This window comes from Solanum stenotomum, unplaced genomic scaffold (assembly GCF_019186545.1).
Source record: "Solanum stenotomum isolate F172 unplaced genomic scaffold, ASM1918654v1 scaffold6733, whole genome shotgun sequence".
NCBI lineage: Eukaryota > Viridiplantae > Streptophyta > Magnoliopsida > Solanales > Solanaceae > Solanum > Solanum stenotomum.
The window spans coordinates 561,047-577,518 of record NW_026036338.1 but is presented as its reverse complement, the minus strand read 5'-3'; the positions used below and the strand labels follow the sequence as shown (position 1 = coordinate 577,518).

General features: G+C 33.4%; 2 protein-coding genes, 1 long non-coding RNA gene and 1 pseudogene across 3 annotated transcripts; all 4 read right to left on the bottom strand.

Annotated features, from left to right (window-relative positions):
- Positions 1-230: 230 nt before the first annotated feature.
- On the bottom strand, positions 231-2,402 carry LOC125852944 (DNA polymerase zeta processivity subunit). Its single transcript, XM_049532631.1, has 5 exons — positions 2,260-2,402; positions 2,079-2,159; positions 1,880-1,992; positions 1,389-1,578; positions 231-852 (listed from the first exon to the last, which is right to left on the bottom strand). The coding sequence occupies exons 1-5, from the start codon at positions 2,285-2,287 to the stop codon at positions 653-655; spliced, it is 612 nt and encodes a 203-aa protein (XP_049388588.1). The 5' UTR covers positions 2,288-2,402; the 3' UTR covers positions 231-652.
- Positions 2,403-2,918: 516 nt separating this feature from the next.
- LOC125852935 (protein WHAT'S THIS FACTOR 1 homolog, chloroplastic) lies at positions 2,919-5,942 on the bottom strand. The gene is made up of 3 exons (XM_049532622.1): positions 5,865-5,942; positions 5,295-5,339; positions 2,919-4,556 (listed from the first exon to the last, which is right to left on the bottom strand). Exons 1-3 carry the CDS (start codon positions 5,940-5,942, stop codon positions 3,357-3,359), a joined length of 1,323 nt encoding a protein of 440 aa, XP_049388579.1. The 3' UTR covers positions 2,919-3,356.
- LOC125852946 (putative late blight resistance protein homolog R1B-17) lies at positions 5,746-8,810 on the bottom strand (annotated as a pseudogene).
- Positions 8,811-8,920: 110 nt separating this feature from the next.
- On the bottom strand, positions 8,921-12,197 carry LOC125852947 (uncharacterized). The gene is made up of 2 exons (XR_007445087.1): positions 11,995-12,197; positions 8,921-9,133 (listed from the first exon to the last, which is right to left on the bottom strand). It is a non-coding gene; the product is annotated as an uncharacterized LOC125852947 (long non-coding RNA).
- Between the last annotated feature and the right edge of the window lie 4,275 nt (positions 12,198-16,472).

Below are 16,472 nucleotides of genomic sequence, written 5' to 3'. Positions count from 1 at the left end.
GAGGGAAAATGTAAGTAGACATTGCTCATACCTTTGTGGAATAGAGATTGTTCCCATCTCTAACCGTTTCAATCGTTATGCGAGATAATTATATAATCTAACAAATGGTGGGACTACGTAAAGCAAGCTTGGTGTTGGGCACGTTTGACAATTAGTTACACGAAACTATATTCACTACTTGTAAAATCTTATAGTATAAAGTTTGTTAGTTTTATTTTTTATATTTTGATAAAATAGAATTAAAAAATCAATTCAAAATTCACATAATAAATGTTTAAAATCATTCATATACTCAAATAAATAGGTTGAGTACATATGACACTCGAATACTTTTAGAATAGATTGGCCAACCAGTTTAAATTCTACACTGTAATTGTAAGGAAATGAACTTCCAAACGATAATGGGCACTCAGATAAAACTGATCAACATGTATATCAGGAGCTTTACAAGATAATCTGGTGACGTAACTATGTTTTCTTTGAGTCCCTGTGCATAAGTCAGGCAAGTGAGTTTCGAATAGCTAATGGTTGAAAAGAGAATGGTATGAAAAGTGGAAAGATGTCAGGAACCACACCAGCATGAGATATTGGCACACCTTTACTAATTCTGTTGGAAGAGATCCATGACAAATGCCTCTGAGATGACCTCCCTCTATGCCTTTGGTTCAGAGAGACTTGGATGTTCAAGATATAGCTGAACACCTAGAGGTTCACTACTCATGGACTTAATAGGAGTTATAAGAGGTGCTTGTTGCCACTGCTGAGTATCTGTTGGGACCCAAATTTCAGCATCTTTGCTGGTACCACTCTGTGGGAGAGAGTGGAAGTAAGCTGTTATCTCCCACCTGCAATCTATCAAAGCTAACAATTTGAGGAATCCACTTCTAATTCTCACAAAGGCTAATTGCAAAAGCTACAGGCTGATGTATCAAGTTGTGGATAAACAAAAAGAATATCTCATCCTTTGAATCATGTAAACTGACAATTATTGTCCTACAATGCGATTGACAACAAAATATTTGCTACAATACATAACCATTAGCCAAGCAAACCACTTTTGTTCGACAAAATATTCATCTGTCGTTGAAGTTTATCATTAACTAGTAGGATTCTTTGAATTGCTTTTTGTCGATTTGAAGTCACAGATCCAATATAAATCAATTTGTACAAAAGACATGATACAGAATAAGTTTCAGCCATGCCAATTTCACATTGTTGTAGATGCCAATATATATATATACTTTTTGGCTAAACAAATTCAACTAAGGTTGCTTTGGGGTGTAGCATTCTTTTTCCCTGTCCTTTGGATAGTTAAGTTTTAAGTACATATAATGTCATTAAAAGAAGATTTATAGTGGCGTTTAATATGAAGTTCCTATTTAGCTTACCTGGTGGAAGAACCTTCATTAACGATTGTGACAAAGGAAGCTTGATCAAAAATGATTTAAGAGAGAACTCCAGATCAGCTTCCTCCAACTTCGAACCATAAGATTGGTTCACATTTATCTTGAAAACAAATCTCTCGATAGGTACATTGTTGCTATCAGAAAAAATTACCGCCACCCTCTCAACTAATCCCTGTGGGAAAAGAAGCATGATTACTTTTGAAGAATGACGATAACACAGGAATAACAGCATGTAGGCCAATCTCTCATTTCCCTTGCGAAAGCAATAACATTTGTCTGATAAACAAGATCAACGAATTGTTATAAGTTCAAGGATACAACAGAAAGTTCCTCTGTTTTTTCCCCTGAGGGGAAACGTGGGATGATGTGGCGAGAGGAAGGGGGAAGTTAGAAATATCTATTCACATATTAGCTCCAGTACCCAAGATGATCAATTAAGTATTATGGGGTAGTTAGAAAGGAATGAAATACACCTTTTGTATGAAAGGAAGAAGACCATTGACAGAGGAATGGATATATTGTTGAAGCTCCGGGTGTCTAGCTCTTTGAACCACAACATTCATGTAACGCCGCCTTTCAAATGCCCCTTCATAGAACAAGATCCATAATTCAGAGGTTTTCTATCTTAAACAGTAAAATAAAGCTCTGAATTTTTGCTAATTTTTCTTTTACCACTTGGGTAAACTCCTTTGAGGAACACAACTGATGTAATGGCAACTTCTAAGAATTCTACAAGAATCTGGGCAGTTTCACCTGCAATTTCACAATGAAGATGACATCTCTTCATGCTAAACATATCTCAGAAGGAAAGCTTTGAATCAGCAAATCAGAACCTGGATAAGAATACACCAACCTTGTGGACTTCGATTGCGATCCATCATGCCAAAGGCAGGGCTAGTGATTGGAGTGAAGTCGACGTTTTCGGATGCCGCTAATAACCAGTGAAGACAACTCTCCCCTCAACTCCTATGGTTTCTGCAACACTGTATTCTGCTCAAACATGTGAAGCAGTCACACAATGAGTTCTCTCTCAGCCTATACACAAATATGACATTTTATATTGACCAACGAGGCTGCCTTTTTTGAGGTTCAATGGCATCATAGTAAATGAGTCTCAACTCAAACTGGCTTACCTTAGTTTCCTAGTTATAGATTTTCAGAAGGATTATTTGGAAAGGTCTCAACGAGACCGTTTCAGTACATAAGTTTTGACGTGAAGTGCAATTTTATAAGAACTACTAAGATTATGAATTGCTACTCTCAATCAATAAAATTCCTTAACTAACCAGAACTAACAAATAAGAATGATAATTTGTTGCTTCTTAAAAACATTTATAATTTCATATCTACAAGATAAAGAACGACAAAGTTAAACAAATTACGACCCATTGAAACTGTTGAAGTTTGGATCAAAGAACTAGATAATGACTAAGATATCCTTAAAATGAGCACTCGTGAATATTTAAGGCCTTTAGTAATAAGCTTCTTTTATTTATTGCTACCAGCAGTACATCTTCCAGGGAATACAGAAACTTCTTTATGACCTCTAAAAATAAGCTAAACAGAATGCCAACTAATTAGGATTAAGACGGATAATTAAAATATGTTGTGACATACACAGAAAGGGATCCAAAAAACAACTTTTAGGGAAAATTCAAAACGAAAATTAGTTGATCTCCAGGATAGTTCTCAAAGACATTCAAGTTCACATCATCTCTCTTTCTTTCAGCATGCCTCTAGGCTCTAAAATTCCAATTAATATGATTGATTCAGTATTTAATCATTTTCAACATAGAATTGAATACAAAAGCTGTACCCAAATTCCAAAGCTGCACCACTGCCAATTTCTTGACCGTGGGTATTACTGATTAACACAATACTCATCAAGACCCATGAGAAACAGGGTAAAAAGAACAGAATACAGTGTCAACCACTGTTCTCATTAAATAACTATGTCGGAGCACGGATACATGAATCAATAACTCTTCTTCCTGTAAGTGCTATAAACTTATCCCTAAACAATAACAGAGGGCATTTACAAATCAAATTAGATCCATCATAAGCCTCTTTAAGTATCACGGTACTCCTGACACCTTTATTAGTGATGTAGAATATACCATGATGTTTGGTTAAGCAAAGCAAAAGTCTAGCCGGTAACCGTAACTCGGAATGAAATGCATCGATTTGAGCAGATGTCAACCTCTTTTCCATAGTCAAACTGAGGAGCTCGTGAAGCACTGCTACCACTCTCTTTTGAGCTTTGGGATCAGCAAGTTCAAATCTTTTGGCATTCATGTATGGAGAAGGGAACTCCATCTTCTGCCACTTCTGAACTTCCTTAAGGTAGTTCATGTTTGGCCTAAATCCTGCAGGATAACGCATTTGAAATGCAAAGGGACCAAAATAGTTTCCATCTTTCAATACTCTAGCCTTCTCTTTTGAATTCAGGACCCCTTCACATGCCAACCTTTCCTCCCGGGCAGTGACTGCTAGAAAAGAATCCCAATTTTCCAACTGAAGGGAAGTTCTTCCATTCACATCTTTCACTGAGAAAAATTGTGGGTATTTTGGAATCAACGACTGCCTGAAGTCACTAGGCAAGCCCAAATCATTCTCAATCAGTTGAATGGTTTCCAGTGGCAACGCGCAATCAACCGACAACATCAACAACTTCCTTAGATTCTTGACCAAAATAGGTTCCATTTGCACTCTTGCTTCATCTTCTTCTAGTGCTACTTTATCAGCCTTTTCAGTCAGCATTACCGTCGGTGGAGTTCTATTACTACCGGTGACACGGAATATTGAAGGATATTTCTCAATTACACCCATGAAATTCCACTTTTGCACAAATCCAACTTCTTTCTCAAGGTCTCTAAGAAGGACGCACTGTTTTCTCTGTGATTGAATTATGGATTTTAAGCGTAAAATCAATGATGGTTTCTTCTGAAGCTCCATGACTCTGTCTAGGTCATTTACTCTATAGTATGTTTTCTTCTTAGGTCTCTTCCCTCCACTGGATTTGAACATAATTTGTATCCACCTATGTTCTACTTTCACAGATGGCAATGGATGGCACAATTTTTGCCTTCCACTGACTGTAAACCATTTTCGAGACTCAATTAGCAAGAAGACCATCACACATTTCTGGATCTGGAAAAGAACAGAGATGTGCGCAATTCAGCTTAAAAATTGAAGTGTAATAAGATTTTGGAGACAAGAGCTGTCTTCCCTTAAACAAAAACTACAAACAGAGGCGTATCCAGGATTTGAAGTTTGTGGGTTCCTACCCACCTCAAAGGATTTGAAGTTTGTGGGTTCCTAACCCACCTCAAATTAAAAAATAAAAAGAAACAAAATAAAAGCCTACATGATGGTGACCAACGGATTCGAACCCTCGACCAAGAGGGAAACAAAGGTTAAAAGATTACTTTTTTACCACTACCCAACATCCCCAAGCCGTATCTCTTATATATTTACTCGATTTTTCAATACACACACAGGATTCGCACAAAAGTTACTGCCTTCCCCGGAACCCCCAATACCCTAAATCCGCTCCTGAGTCTACAAACAGGAAATGATCAAGACAGAGTTATTGAACTTGAGCTATATATGACCCATAAAAGGACAATTTTTTCTTGACTGTTACTACTTATACGCAGATTAGTTCTACAGTATAAGAACATCATGCTTTAAATTTGTGAAAAAAAATAAAAAAATGAAGTAATACAATAGAGTTGTAGCTCTTCGATAAATGGGAACAAATACATCATTAAACACAAAAACAAATTCACTGGAATTCATGGTTTACTAAATATACTCAAATTGCAAGTAAATTAAAAGGGCCTCGGTCAAATTAGATAGAGATTGAAGAGACAAGGAGAAACTTACAAGACGGTGTGGAGCGCAGCAGAGCAGTAAGACGAATGAAAATGGCTTATTTGTTTTTCAGGTTCAACTTTGCCTTTTATAATTATCATAATCTAAAATTAAGAAGGGGTAAAATTGGAATTTTATTTTAATTTTCAAATTGAAGGGCCAAAAGCTTTTATCTTCGACTCCAATTTTATAAATTTTAAAAAATAAATAAAAAATATTTTAAATTTATGATAAAAAATTTACTTAAATATGTAGGGTTAGAGTATTTTGAGCCGTTGATCTATTAAATGCAAGTGCATATATGAGCCAATTTGCTAATATTAAGGTTTAGTGAAAGATAGAAAGATTGTTTTTGAAAAAAATTCCACTCAATGCGGTAAGTTAAAATAATTTTGAAAAAAACAATACGATAGTGAAAAAAATATAACAACTAATTAGGAAAGCAAGGTGAAAATTAAATGAATTTGCGAAGATGGTAAGTATTACATATACAACATTAATTGTGCTTGATATATTTACGAAAAGGAATCTAATTTTAACCTGATTTAAGTGTATCTACATGATAAATTAATTCATCTTTACCAACAAAAGTATATAGAATTGTTTGCCTTTTATCATCTGTATAGAACTGACTGACTGTATCTTTAAAGCATCTTGCATGTTCTCTTTCCAAATGGTTATTGGCTCTTCAAAATTAACCTTGCCAGCGTGTTGGATCCTCCAAAAGTAGCGACAACAATTTTGAAGAATTCAAGCAACATAAGTTCTCTGACACTTGTGCTCTTTTGACATGCCCTTCTGTACCAGATGTCTTCAGGTATTGTGTTTCAAGCCTAAACCTTGTGCCTTCATTTGAGAAGCAGAAATTGTGTTATGGGAACCAAAAGAAACACAATGAACTGACCCTTGAGAAAACTTATCCAGCCACTCTATGGTTGTCTCCTCGATCCCAAGCACCGAAGCAGTCTGTTGCAAAATCTACTTTTGTAACTGAGACATTGGAAAAAAAACTAGTTAAGAAATGTTACATAAATGAATGATATTGCTTTCATGAAGTTTTTCTTAGTTTTAAACATATAACTCAGTGCACATAATGTTACATGAATGAATGAATGATTTTGCACTTACCATAATCGAAATATTCATTCTGGCTAAGGACTTGGAGACAATCACATCCTGCAATCTCTTCCACTTCTTTTTTAATATCGAGAGCTGAAAGCTTAAGATACTTATTGCAGCGAATCAATTTAATCAACTTCAGTGTTGGGATATCCACGAAGCTACAAGGGATCTGACCGCACTGAATTATGCAATTGTTTATAATTAGTTGCTCAAGCACGGGGAAAGATTCTTCTGAGAAGCGCCATTCTGTCACGAGAACATTCTGTAAGTTCAAGTATTTGAGTGCTCGAAACTCGTAATCACTGACATCCCAACATATGCTATATCCAGGCTGCCCATATCTATCTTCAGACTTGAAGTATACTTCACGTAGTTTGAGACTCTCAAGGTTTTGCAATCTTGCAAGTTGTGAAACAGCTTTTTCTGTCAGGCAAAGTCTATCAAGGGACAAATCCTTTAGATTTGAAGGGAAGACAACACAGCTGGCCCGTCCTATGGATTTGTAGCCTGAAATCGCACGTGAGAAACACAGTTCGAGAGATAGAAGTGGGAGTTCTTCAAGATTCGGCATATCAACTTCATAACCTGGTTCAATAAAGTGGAGCTTGAGCTGTTCAATATTTGGAAATCTCCACCAGAACTCCGGAGTCTTATCAACCAAGTATATACGACACTTTCCAAAAGTCTTCAAGTTAAGTAACACAGTTTCTGAAGATTCTTCGAAAAGTGCTCGATCATTGTCTTCCCATTTGAAGGAAAAATCCTGTATATCCACATGTCTTAGCTTCTGCATTTTCCAAATAGAAGGTGATGTCTCAAAGTACCCCGAAAGTTGATCATCATTTCCCACCACCTGCAAAGTTTGTAGATCGTGTAGGTGTGATACCCACTGGAAATCAAATTCTTGGGTACGAATTGCAAGATACCTCAAGTGAGTTACTACTTGCACTGCCATAACCCAAGAACATCTTTCCAAGTTGACATCCAACAAATGCAATACCCGAATAAATCTTAAGTTCTCAAGTACACGGAAAAGACGTATCCCATCACCCGGAGAGAGAGGTGGATTATAACCGAACTCACGAGACCTAGCATTACAGTGATCAACAAACTCCCCTTCCTTCAAGCCTACCAACATTGGAAATTTATCCAATAACTTTTCATACTGCAACAAATGTTTAGCAAGATCGTCATGGATATACTTGCGTGACCGAGGTTCCTTTGCAAGTTGGTACTGCATAAACTTTTCTTTTGTAAGTTTTCTCATGCAAAACTCATGCACTGCATCATGAACAGTGCAGTACTCTATCTCACCATTATCTTCTCTCCTTCCAGAAACAATTACTAGGCTTTTGTTCACTAGATCATTCAAGCAAATTTTAGATGCTTCCTCTATGTTCTCTAAGCCCATGTTGTGTATAAAATTTTCAGCTATCCATAAGTTTAGCAAATCGGACACTGGAAATTTGTAGTCTTCTGGAAACAATCCCATGTAAAGAAGGCAAGACTTCAAATGGTCTTCCAAATAATCGTAACTTGATTCTATTATCTTCATATTTTGCTCTTCTAAAACATGGGACCTTAAATCTTTCGCGATCTCAAGCCATACAGAGGCTTCCCTTTTCTTTGCAATAATTCCAGCAATCAAAACGATCACAAGAGGTAATCCCTTGCAGCTTTCAGCAACTCGTAATCCTGTTCTGAGTAGCTTTCAGGGACAAATCTCTCCTTGAAATACTTTCTTCTGAAGTAAGTCCCAGCTCTCATCAACCGTGAGAAATCGAAGAAAATATGGATCACTGTGGTGCTTAAGCTGCCTGGCCACTTCTTCATCTCGAGTTGTTAGCACTACTCTGCTTCCATTTTTATCATCCGGCAAAGATAACTGCAACTCTTCCCAAGCCTCAACTTCCCATATATCATCTAAAACAATGAGGTATCTCTTGTGCATTAGACTCTTGCGCAACTTGTCAGGCATGTCTTCATTTCGTATACCATCCACACTGCCTAAAACTTGTTTAAGAATCTCAGAGCACACCTTCCTCAAATTGTGTTCTTTTGAAATAGAATACCATGCTTGAACGTCAAAGTGTTTATCCATGCTTGGATGAGTGAAAACTTTTTTAGCCAAAGTTGTTTTGCCTAGTCCAGGCATTCCAACAATCGAGACAACGTCTAGTTCCTCGGTACATCCAGTCAATTTCTGTATTATACTTTCCGCATCTTCCTCAAAACCAAATATTTCCTCATCAATTGATGGACAACTAGGAGAAGGGGTTCTTTCACTGCTCAGAACGTTCTCCATGCCAATTATACTTTCCGCATCTTCCTCAAAATCAAGTTTTAACTTATCAATTGATGGAAAACTACGAAAAGACGTTCTTTCACTGCTCAGAACGTTCTCCATGCCAAATTGCCAATTATACTTTCCGCATCTTCCCCAAAATCAAATATTAACTCATCAATTGATGGAAAACTACGAAAAGGGGTTCTTTCACTGCTCAGAACGTTCTCCATGCCAATTATACTTTCCGCATCTTCCTCAAAACCAAATATTTCCTCATCAATTGATGGAAAACTAGGAGAAGGGGTTCTTTCACTGCTCAGAACATTCTCCATGCCAATTATACTTTCCGCATCTTCCTCAAAACCAACTATTTCCTCATCAATTGATGGAAAACTACGAGAAGGGGTTCTTTCACTGCTCAGAACGTTCTCCATGACAATTACTGCAGTTAGGAGTAAATATAACTATGTTACAACTGATTCACAATCGCTTAGAATTATTTAGATTGCCAAACAAGTCAAAATTCAACAATCTATTCATAGTTTCCTAGAAAAGATCATTTCCTAGAGGGAATACTGAAAGTCAATCTTCTCTTGGATACTATTTAGAGTTAATAGTAAAAATAAAACACCTAAAATATCACTTTTTCGTGACCTCAAAGTTATAGCCTTTTAACAAATTTTAACTCTCTTTGTATTAACACACTCCATTTTTAAGCTTCCCTATTCTTGAAACCACTTTCCTCAAACTACTTACCAACAAAAATATTGAACGGGTGCGTGTCAGATCCTTCAAATATAGTACTCCCTCCATCCCATTGTATGTGGCAACCTTTGCTTTTTAGTTTATCTAACAAAGAATATCACCTTACTACTACTAGAAACAATTTAACTTTAAAATTTCTCTTTTACCTATTAAATAATTTACAACCACACAAATATCTAAAGATTATTTAAGACCTCAAGTTTCAAAAGTCTTCATTTTTCTCTTAAATACTTTGTCAAGTCAAACGGTGACACATAAAATGAGATGGAGGGAGTATATTTTTAAGGATCCCACAGGGTTTCTCCAGAGTCCGAGCATCATAGCTAGCTACTTACTCTTAGTACAGTTAAGTTTATATAGCCAAAACATATGGATAAAATCCAAGTTACCTTGCTATATCTGGTGTGACATTTTTGGAAAGAAAAAAAAAATTCATAATCAGAAGTTCAGAACATAAACTACATGATCTTCTCAAATAAGACATAAAAATGTTAACTTATGATAAATGATAAATATAGACAAAATATATATACATAAAAAAACAGGAACCTAAGAAGAAATCTGACCTTCAATTATGAGAGAGAAGCGGCAGCTTCTTATAACTTAAAAGGATTTGGAATATGAAAGCATATGGTGAATGAAGGAGGGATAATATAGTAATTAATCGTTGAGTGGGAGTGAGAAAAAGACAAAAATGGTCCCTTATATTTAATGGTAAGCTTAAAATAGTCCGTTAAGTATCCACTAATTAATTGTTTTGATGGGCATGGTATGGTATGGTACGATATTTGAATGTTTTGTTATTGTAATTTCGATTTTCGGTTTTAAAAACATTTAATCATTATCATATCAATTTAATTTAGTATGGTTCGGTATTCTAAAGTTCGGTTTCGATAGTTTGTTCAACTTCGACTAATATATATTCGTATAATAGAGTATTATGACTTTGACAATTAAAAAAATATCTTAATTGTATCATGCTAACACATTACACATGTAAAAATATATATTCAAAATAGAGTACAAACAACCCCTTTTGCTAATCAATTACATTTCAATCAAAATAGAGTAGTCAAAGTTTCAACTTCTAAATATTTAGTTTATACAAATACTAGATTGCATATTTGTTAGTATTTTAATAATATAATTATACTTCGATGTGGTATTTGATATTTCGATATATATTATTTTTTAAATACCAAATACCATACCAGATATTAAACAAAAAATGTATACCATATACCATATCAAATATCATAATACTGAAATCACGATATTAAATTTTTTGATATAATATAATAATTGGATATATACCATATCAATTAGGGGTGTGCATTCGGTTTTTCGGTTTGGTTTTACACTATTTGGTTTGGATTTTCGGTTTTTGGTTTTGTAAAAGTGTAACCCAATCCGATCCAAAATAAATTTGGTTTGGTTTGGTTTTCCTCTATTCGGTTCGGCTTTTTTCGGTTTGGTTATTCGGTTATGTCAATAATTAATAACATATATAACCAAAGTAATAATATTTAATCCCTTAGATATACTTTCTAATATAAATCATAAGTAAAACTTAAAACACAATACTTATAAGTATACCTATTATAGATGTAATTCAAACATAAAATATAAACGTAATCATCATGAAAGACAATAACCAAAAAGGGACAAAAGTGGTTAACTCCAACTTAATTCTAAGCCTAAACATTATATATATATATATATATAATTCGGTTTTTTTTGGTTTTTATTTTTAAAATCCAAAACCAAACAAAGTAATTTATTAATCCAAAACCAATCCGAAAAACCAAAAAACCAATCCAAATAAAATTTCGGTTTGATTTGGTTTGGTTATTCGGTTTAATCCGAATAGTGCACACCCTAATATCAATCCCACCCCTAGTTTTGATCATTGAAGTAATTTGTCACAAGTTAGCAAGCATGATCTGTCATGTTTGAAGGTTCAAAATAATTTCTTTTAAGTATGCACTTAACAATTGTGGTACCTTAAATTTACAAAAAAATTAACAGGAAGTTTATTTTCGCTAGATTCTCGGCTCAAGAGCAAGTAAATATATGAAGAAGTTGTTGAGAATAAAATTAATTAACGGAAGTGCGATATTCACATATTTCGACATAATATCAGAGTAGTCAAAGATCCGGAAATTGAATCTTACCATCACTATATTAAAAAAAAATCACTTTTTTGACCCATAAAAAAAATCGTGAGATCAAATATCACCTTCACTATATATAATGAAAAAGAATCAAGTTTCCACATGCAAAATGGGTAAAGACTTGTTTTTTTCTTTTTGGATATAGAGAGATAGTAGATACAAAGACATATAAGCTATGTATAGACAAATTAATTAAAGAGCAATTGTATGTTACATCTTGAAAGAACAAAGAGCTCAGCTGACCATAATTTTCAAGTAATTCCCCAAAATTTCATAAATGTGTAACTTTTGTCAGAATTTTCAAAAATAAAAGAAGCCAGATTCTCAATTGGAGCAGTAAAATAGGAAGAAATTTGAAACTTACATTGAAATTAGAAAGAAAACCAGAGGTACGTAGTACTGTAGAGCTAATTCCTCTATGTTTATTGAGGTTCGAATAAATTTGAATTTATGTCCACAAAAATAACAAAGGCAATTTCAGATCTGAAGCTCAAATTGAAGAAGAAAAAGAATCTTTGTTTGGTGCACATATGAGTGGTCACTTGGAAAGAGCAGGCAATAAGCAAGTTAAATATTCACAGTTTATTGAAAAAAAAAACAAAAAAAACAAGCAAGTTGAAAGAAGGAAGAATATACTTTGAACTTTCAACAAAGGCGGGCTCTTTCCAGCGATTGTATGCCAAATTCACTATGTGTGAGTTTTAACGTATTCTTTAATTTTTTAATATTAAAAAATTGTGGGGAAAAAAATATCTTTTTTAAGCAAACTAAAAAAAAAAATATATCAAAACAAACAGATTGGAAGTGAGGGAGTGTAATTTTGAGTCTATTCTTTGACTCCAGTTGGAAATTCTTACAAATTAATCGATGGAATATATATCGAAGATAACTAGACCAAGTGTTTGAATAAAATCTTCNAGTACAGTTAAGTTTACATAGCCAAAAAATATGGATAAAATTCAAATGACCATTCTATATCTAGTGCGACATTTTTGAAAAGAAAAAAAAATCATAATCAGAAGTTCAGAACATAAACTACATGATCTTCTCAAATAAGACATAAAAATGTTAACTTTTGAAAAATGATAAATATAGACAAAATATATATTAAAAAAAAAAAAAAACCTAAGAAGAAATCTGACCTTCAATTATGAGAGAGAAGCTGCAGCTTCTTATAACTTAGATGGATTTGGATTATGAAAGGATATGGTGAATGACGAGGGATAATATAGTAATTAATAGTTGTAGACTTGTAATGGGAGTGAGAGAATCACAAAAATGGTCCCTTATATTTAAGGGCAGGCTTAAAATAGCCCGTTAAGTATGCACTAACTAATAGAGTAGTTTTTATCATCTAAGTAATTTGTCACAAGTTAGCAAAAATGATCTCTTATGTTTGAAGGGTCGAAATCGTTTCTTAAGAATGCAACTTAATAATTATGGTCCCTCAAATTTGTCAAAAATTAACACTTTGAGGTAGAGATGTTGTTTTCACTAGATCCTTAACTCAAGAACAAGTATATACGTGAAGAAGTTGTTGAGAATACAATTAATTAATGAAAGTGTGTTCTCTCTAACAACTTAAGTTTTAGATGGATCAAATCTCACCGCTATCCATATCAAAAAGAACATTCCACGTTGTTGGCCACAAAAAGAATCAGGTCTGCATGTGAGGAAGTGTGTATGTCGAGAATACAATTAATTAATGAAAGTGTGTTTTCTTTAACCGCTTAAGCTTTTAGACGAGATGTTCACACACTTTAACAAGTCACATTCACTTCAGGATTGTGCAAAATGGGCAAAGACTTGTTTTTTTCTTGGAGAAAATGGCCAAATGACCCCCCAGTCTATTACCGAATTTCCAACTACACACTTATGCTTTACGGGGGTTCTATTACCCCCTCAGAGCTATTTTAAAGTGGAATTATTTCCTTCCTGCAATATCATTACCAGGCATCTGTCTTGTGGTGAAATACACACACTTGACACGTATATTTTACCATTTAATAATTATTTTTTTTTTTAAAAAGTTCTCCTCCTTCCTCTCCCTTTCTTCCCCAATCATTTCTTCACCCCTAACTATAATAAACACCATTTTTTACCTCAATAAATTTCTATATCTCTAACAATTTATAAAAACGAAAATTCAAATAACTTTTTCATCTACTTTGAATCTCTAGAGCCTAGAAGATAGCAGTCCTAATCAAATCTTTCATTCAACCAATTCAACATTTTTTCTTGATTTTTTTACATTTCGTTCGATTTTCTTCCTTAGACAATTTCATATACACATTAAATGGATCATGAACATTCGAGATCAGTTTCAGCCCCTAAAGATTCCGTCGACAGCTCAAAATCATCGCGGATGAGAAGACCAATTTGAGACCAATTTGTGACACCAATCTGAGAAACCTCTCTCTCTTCTCCATTCATTATTCTTTCTCCCTCTAAAATTTTCATAATTAATTTATGATTTGAGTTATTGATTTTGATTCTTCATGCATTGATTTGGAATATGAAATCTGACCTTCAATTATGAGAGAGAAGCGGCAGCTTCTTATAACTTAAAAGGGTTTGGAATATGTAAGCATATGGTGAATGAAGGAGGGATAATATAGAAATTAATAGTTGAGTGGGAGTGAGAAAAAGACCCGTTAAGTATGCACTAATTAATAGTTTTGAGGGTGGGCATGGTATGGTATGATACGATATTTGAATGTTTTGTTATTGTAATTTTGATTTTTGGTTTTAAAAACATTTAATCTTTATCATACCAATTTAATTTAGTATGGTTTGGTATTCTAATGTTCAGTTTCGGTAGTTTGTTCAACTTCGACTAATATATATTCGTATAATAGAGTATTATGACTTTGACAATTAAAAAAATATCTTAATTGTATCATGCTAACACATTACACATGTAAAAATATATATTCAAAATAGAGTACAAACAACCCCTTTTGCTAATCAATTACATTTCAATCAAAATAGAGTAGTCAAAGTTTCAACTTCTAAACATTTAGTTTATACAAATACTAGATTGCATATTTGTTAGTATTTTAATAATATGTTTCTACTTCAATGTGGTATTTGATATTTCGGTATGTTATTTTTTAAATACCAAATACCATACCAGATATTTAAAAAAAATATATACCATATCAAATATCATAATACTGAAATCACGATATTAAATTTTTTGATATATTATAATAATTGGATATATACCATATCAAGCCCACCCCTAGTTTTGATCATTTAAGTAATTTGTCACAAGTTAGCAAACATGATCTGTCATGTTTGAAGGTTCAAAATAATTTCTTTTAAGTATGCACTTAACAATTGTGGTACCTTAAATTTACAAAAAAATTAACAGGAAGTTTATTTTCGCTAGATTCTCGGCTCAAGAGCAAGTAAATATATGAAGAAGTTGTTGAGAATAAAATTAATTAACGGAAGTGCGATATTCACATATTTCGACATAATATCAGAGTAGTCAAAGATCCGGAAATTGAATCTTACCATCACTATATTAAAAAAAAATCACTTTTTTGACCCATAAAAAAAATCGTGAGATCAAATATCACCTTCACTATATATAATGAAAAAGAATCAAGTTTCCACATGCAAAATGGGTAAAGACTTGTTTTTTTCTTTTTGGATATAGAGAGATAGTAGATACAAAGACATATAAGCTATGTATAGACAAATTAATTAAAGAGCAATTGTATGTTACATCTTGAAAGAACAAAGAGCTCAGCTGACCATAATTTTCAAGTAATTCCCCAAAATTTCATAAATGTGTAACTTTTGTCAGAATTTTCAAAAATAAAAGAAGCCAGATTCTCAATTGGAGCAGTAAAATAGGAAGAAATTTGAAACTTACATTGAAATTAGAAAGAAAACCAGAGGTACGTAGTACTGTAGAGCTAATTCCTCTATGTTTATTGAGGTTCGAATAAATTTGAATTTATGTCCACAAAAATAACAAAGGCAATTTCAGATCTGAAGCTCAAATTGAAGAAGAAAAAGAATCTTTGTTTGGTGCACATATGAGTGGTCACTTGGAAAGAGCAGGCAATAAGCAAGTTAAATATTCACAGTTTATTGAAAAAAAATAAAAAACAAGCAAGTTGAATGAAGGAAGAATATACTTTGAACTTTCAACAAAGGCGGGCTCTTTCCAGCGATTGTATGCCAAATTCACATTGTGTGAGTTTTAACGTATTCTTTAATTTTGTAATATTAAAAAATTGTGGGGAAAAAATATCTTTTTTAAGCAAACTAAAAAAAAATATATCAAAACAAATAGATTGGAAGTGAGGGAGTGTAATTTTGAGTCTATTCTTTGACTCCAGTTGGAAATTCTTACAAAATAATTGATTGAATATATATCGAAGATAACTAGATCAAGTGTTTGAATAAAATCTTCAAGATATATAACAACTTAATTTGCTCATAAGATTTCGTCCACATGAAAGCTGACTCATTAATTTCGAAGCATGTTTCAATAAATAGTTCATAATAGTTCAAATAAAAAATACAAACACTTGATAGTTCAAATAGAAAACTCGAAAAAAGATAAATATTTCAACTGTGTTTTTACACCATTATCTCTAAATCAAATAAGACAAAACTTGGAGACTTTCACATCCTGTGATGTCTTCGGGTGTGTTTGGTATGAAGGAAAACATTTTCCGAAAAATATTTTTCAATTTTTTCATGTTTGATTGAATTAAATGTTTTTCAAATCAATTCATTTTCCTCAAATTTAAGGAAAATGATTTCCCTTCAAAACTTAAAACTCTCTTTCAACTTCAAATTACAACCTACCCTCAAACC

Excerpts from the sequence above, each read along its gene's own strand:
- LOC125852944 (XM_049532631.1), bottom strand. The coding sequence starts at position 2,287 with ATGATGGATCGCAATCGAAGTCCACAAG. Across the intron at positions 2,160-2,259 it reads TCGCAATCGAAGTCCACAAG|GTGAAACTGCCCAGATTCTT; the intron begins GTTGGTGTATTC and ends GTGAAATTGCAG. Across the intron at positions 853-1,388 it reads AATGAAGGTTCTTCCACCAG|ATTGCAGGTGGGAGATAACA; the intron begins GTAAGCTAAATA and ends TAGCTTTGATAG.
- LOC125852935 (XM_049532622.1), bottom strand. The coding sequence starts at position 5,942 with ATGCAAGATGCTTTAAAGATACAGTCAGTCAGTTCTATACAGATGATA. Across the intron at positions 5,340-5,864 it reads AATTCTATATACTTTTGTTG|CCATTTTCATTCGTCTTACT; the intron begins GTAAAGATGAAT and ends AAAACAAATAAG. Across the intron at positions 4,557-5,294 it reads GCTGCGCTCCACACCGTCTT|ATCCAGAAATGTGTGATGGT; the intron begins GTAAGTTTCTCC and ends GTTCTTTTCCAG.